The 4822-nt window shown below is 44.9% G+C and overlaps 1 protein-coding gene across 1 annotated transcript in view; it reads left to right on the top strand.

Annotated features, from left to right (window-relative positions):
* The window catches only part of adamts13 (ADAM metallopeptidase with thrombospondin type 1 motif, 13), a 38185-nt gene extending 33487 nt beyond the window's left edge, over window positions 1-4698 (top strand). Inside the window, exons 18-20 of the mRNA XM_048613422.1 lie at window positions 1373-1552; window positions 3437-3634; window positions 4539-4698. Of these exons, the coding sequence (XP_048469379.1) occupies window positions 1373-1552; window positions 3437-3634; window positions 4539-4698 (538 nt within the window). The remainder of the gene's footprint in view (window positions 1-1372; window positions 1553-3436; window positions 3635-4538) is intronic.
* Window positions 4699-4822: the final 124 nt, after the last annotated feature.

Genomic DNA, 4822 nt, shown 5'->3' with positions numbered 1-4822 from the left:
CACACACACTGACTCTCACTGGGACACAGCTCCCACACACTGACTCTTACTGGGACACAGCTCCCACACTCCAACCCTCACTAGGGTATGTCTCCAACACACCGACTCTCACTGGGGTATGTCTCCAACACTTTTTCCTTATTTACTCTGTCAAAACCACTCTCTTCAACATCTCCTTGAGACTTGTGTTACGGATGGATGTCCAACCCCACTGATAATTAAAACCAAAACACCCGAAGAAGTTTGCCTCACCTCATAATCCTCTAAAGGAAATAGGAAAAATGGTATAACCTGCCTTTCACCTCGCAATCTGTTGTATGTTATGGAGGGGATGGCGAAATGAAATAAATCTCTGATACTCACTTTATCAGCAACATTTAAAAATTTATTTACCTAACTGTAACAGTGAACAAATTAACAGACCTATTAACAAACTGAACAATTCCCCCTTAACTACTAACTATTCCCGAACAGTACAAAATTCTAACGTCATGCTGTTCCAATAAATACAAGTACCACTTATATAAACCAAAATAATAAGAAAAATAAATTAAGACTTAGACTCTCAAAACTACAGTCAGGATGCATCTTCCGGTATGTTCTGTGCTTTTTCCGCTATTCTTCAGTCAGGAATTCTTTCTTTGTTGAGTCCTTGTGTCAGGAATATTAAGACTGCCATGGTACCTTCTAGATGGTGTTTAATCAGAGAGCTTAAAGATTTCTATGATAGCCAGAGCTTTACACTTCCAAAGGCAGTTTGCTCTCATGCTGATTTCCAAAAATCCTCTTCTTATATACCCTTGATGACCTGTCAGTTTTTGTTATAGTAGGATTGGTCCTTGGTTGTCAACACCATCAGATTTAAATTAAATCGGTTTTCAGTCTCTAAGTGCCTGGTTTAAATTAATTGGCTGATATCCAAGCTGGTTGCCTTAACATCAAAACAAGCCCAAGTGGCCAACCACACTGCCTATTGCTACATAGGTTTCAGTTTCAGAACTGTCTATGCATCTGCAGCTGCTTGCAGATTCTTTTTAATCTCCAAGCTTAGAAAAGCACATCACCTCTTAAAGGGACCACACACTGCTCCCCCCATCATTTTTACAAACAGATTCTAACATCCTGCCTTCTAATTCACAAGTACTCTACTCAACTTTGCAACACTTAACACACATTCACAAGCCTGAAATATTCACCACTGATTTTCTCTTCACACTCACTGTTCCAGTATTGTCTGGTTTTATTTCTGTTTCTGTTGACTCAGGTGTCCTGTGTGGTACCTGAGCTTTTGAAATTGAAGGGAATCCCTTCTAGAGATAAACCCAGCCGATAGCCTGTGACCGCCCATTTTTTCTCCTCCTGTGCTGTGTAGGTGGGAAGTAGGGGAGTTCGGTGAGTGCAGTGTTACCTGTGGTGGAGGTCTGCGAGAAAGGGCTGTTCACTGTGTGAAGCAAGAGGCACTTGAGAGACAACAGACATCTGATACAGAGTGTGCAGTTACTGCCAGACCCCGATCAGTGGAAATGTGTAATAGCCAGCCCTGCCCTGTCAGGTATGTACTACACTCAGTGTAAGGGGTGTCAGAAGTGAGGATATTTTTTCATTCAGGGTGTGTAAGCATCGATGACTGGGCCAGCATTTATTGCCCATCCCTCATTGCCTCCTTGAGAAGGTGGTATTGAGCTGCCTTATTGAACCGTTCAGTACATGTGCTGTAGGTTGACCCACAATGCCATTAGGGAGGGAATTCCAGCAGTTTGAACCAGCAACAGTGAAGGAACAGCGATATATCTCCAAGTCATGATGGTGAGTGACTTGGAGGGGAACTTGCAGAGGGTGGTGTTCCCATGTATCTGCTGCCCTTGTCCTTCTAGATGGAAGTGATTGTTTGTTTGGAAGGTGCTGTCTGAGATCTTTGGTGAATTCCGGCAGTGCATCTTGCACATTGTACGCCCTGTTGCTACTGAGCGTCGGTGGTGGGGGGAGTGGATGTTTGTGGATGTGATGCCAGTCCCACCTCTGACCTATTATAGCCATTGTGTATATCTGACTGGTCCAATTCAGTTTCTGGTCAATGGTGTCCCCCAGGATCTTGATAGTGGGGAATTCAGCAAAGATATGGCCATTGAATATTAAAGGGTGATAGTTATGCTCTTTCTTGTTGGACATGGTCATTGCCTGACATTTGTGTGGCACAAGGGCCAAAGGGCCTGTTTCCACACTGTAGGAATTCTATGATCTAGTTGTCACTTGCCACTTTTCAGCCCAAGCCTGGATATTGTCCAGGTCGTGCTGCATGTGAGTATCTGAAGAGTTGCGAATGGTGCTAACCATTGTGCATTCATCAATCAATGTCCCCACTTGTGACCTTCTGATAGAGGGAAGGTCAGTAATGAAGCAGCTGAAGATGGTTATGCCTAGGACACTACCCTGAGGAACTTCTGTAGAGACACCCAGGAGCTGAGATGACTGATCTCCAACAGCCACAACCATTATCCTCAGCTATGACTCCAACCAGCAGAGAGTTTTCCCCCGATGCCTCACTGGTGCCACAGATTGGGAGCTTTAGGGTGCTTCGGTGTGATTTTTCCAATGATTCATAGGTTTTTTCATGAAGAAGAATGTATCATTCCTTCATCCTGCTCTGAGCCTTGTCCAGGTATAATTTTGACCTGCTAGGCTTAGTATTAGATGGAGAAGGAGCAGGAGCAGGGAAAACTGTGGCAATGTATCACTGTCACAGGCACCTGCTCATGGTTGGAGGGTTAGAACCAAGCTAGACAGCATCACCTGCTGGTCAGGAGTGAAGTGATGGCTGTTCCATGCATGTGGGACATTGGTAGATCTGAGGACATGGTGTTGGTTCAGGAAGCAGCTGGATGTGGCAGAGCCTTGCTACTTTGGTCCTTATCCCTTTCCCCAGGATTCTCACAGGTTCTCATTTATTTGAATTCCCATTGGGAAGTGAACCAGGGAAGGGAACCTAACCCCGTGTTGTCCCTGCCCTGGGAGTGTTTGATGGGGAATAGTATAGAGGGAGCTTTACTCTGTATCTAACCCCATGCTGTCCGTGTCCTGGGGGTGCTTGATGGTGGATAATATAGAGGGAGCTTTACTCTGTATCTAACCCCATGCTGTCCCTGCCCTGGGGGTGTTTGATGGGGGATAGTATAGAAGGAGCTTTACTCTGTATCTAACCCTGTGCTGTCCCTGCCCTGGGGGTGTTTGATGGGCTACTGGGGGCTTAGATCCAAAGTGGGATTTCTGACTGGATTTCCTGTCCTTATCCTAAGCTGCTGAAGCCCTTTTGTGGAACCACTCCTTTCCTCTCAGTCAGGTTCAGAATGATCCTGAAGCTCCAGAATGCTGAGGTGCACTGTTTGCTGGAGGAGACAGTTTAGTGCAGCTACTAAGCCCCTATTTCTGTTTATTTCAGGTGGACAGTTTCGAATTGGAGTATCTGTTCTACATCCTGTGGAGTTGGAGTTGCTGAGAGGTCAGTGACCTGTGTCCAGTCTGTTAATGGGACAGATATGGAAGTGAACGTGACACTGTGTCCAGCAAAAGCACAGCCTCCTGGGGTTACACCTTGTATTGTGAGCATCTGTCCCTTTGAACTGGAGCAGATGCCCTGGTCGGAGGTAACAGATGTTATTAATGCCCGACAACACTTACTGTTTGTGTCAGACCATGTGTGTGTGAATATGTGTGTGTGTGTACAAGTGTTTGTGTGTATGTACAAGACTATGTGTGCACACACTATTTGAATGTACAAGTGTGCATGAGTGTGTGTGTTTGTGTGAACGTGTGTGTGTGAATCTGTGTGTCTGTGTGTGTGTAAATGTATGTGTGTATGTGTGTATGTGTGAATGTATGAGTTTTTGTATGTGTGTGTGTATGTGTGTGAATATGTGTACGTGTGTGTGTGTGTGTGTGTGTGTGTCAGAAATTATCTGTTGTATCGCTTTCAGTTTAAACTTTTCACCTCCCACCTTTTGTGAAGAATGATTATTTTACAGCTGTCCAGGGAAATGAAGGACAATTGAAGACAGTCCTTTCTTCAGTTATACCATCCACCTGAAATTATGTTTACACGAAAGTACATAACCGTAACAAAGACACAGAAAGGTGGATAAGCTGGAATTGTTGACCTTCGAGTGGAGAATGTTAAGGGGAGATTTTAATCAAGGCATTCAGAACCGTGAAGGATTTGATAGAGTACATAAGGAGAAACTGTTTACAATGGCAGGAAAACAAAATCATGCTTTTTGGAAATAGGTGAGATGCTGAGAGTATTTTCGATCAGTGAGTTGTTGTGAGCTGGGACATGCTGCCAGAGAGGGCAGTGGGAGCACATTCAACTTAATTAAATATTTGAAGTGACAGAACACACAGAGCCATGGGAAAACAGCAGGGATTTCTAAAGAGCAAGGCTAGGCACAGTGGGCCGAATGGCCGTTTTTTGCTTTCTTTTGTGTCATAAGGAGCTGCTAGATGTAAAGTACGTATGTGAAAGAGTTTTCAATCTGTTGTTCCAGGTATCCAAACAATTGGGGAAAGAGACTGGAAACGTCACAAATGCCACAGCCATTCCGGACTCTCCAAGTGAGAGGCGCATGTACCTTTGGGTTCCGATACTGGGGCCCTGTTCCACGAGCTGTGGAGAAGGTGAAAGTAACAACATTCACACTGCACTGACTGCCATTGCTCAGTTCAAACAAACATGTCTTGTGTCATATCTCCCAACCCTCACTATCGGCCCCCTCTCACTATCTCCCCCCCCTCACTATCTTCCCCCTCACTATCTGCCCCCCTCACTATC

Source organism: Rhincodon typus, chromosome 28, assembly GCF_021869965.1.
Source record: "Rhincodon typus isolate 14 chromosome 28, sRhiTyp1.1, whole genome shotgun sequence".
NCBI lineage: Eukaryota > Metazoa > Chordata > Chondrichthyes > Orectolobiformes > Rhincodontidae > Rhincodon > Rhincodon typus.
Note: the sequence above shows the minus strand (reverse complement) of the source record. Positions and strands in the feature narration are given on the sequence as shown.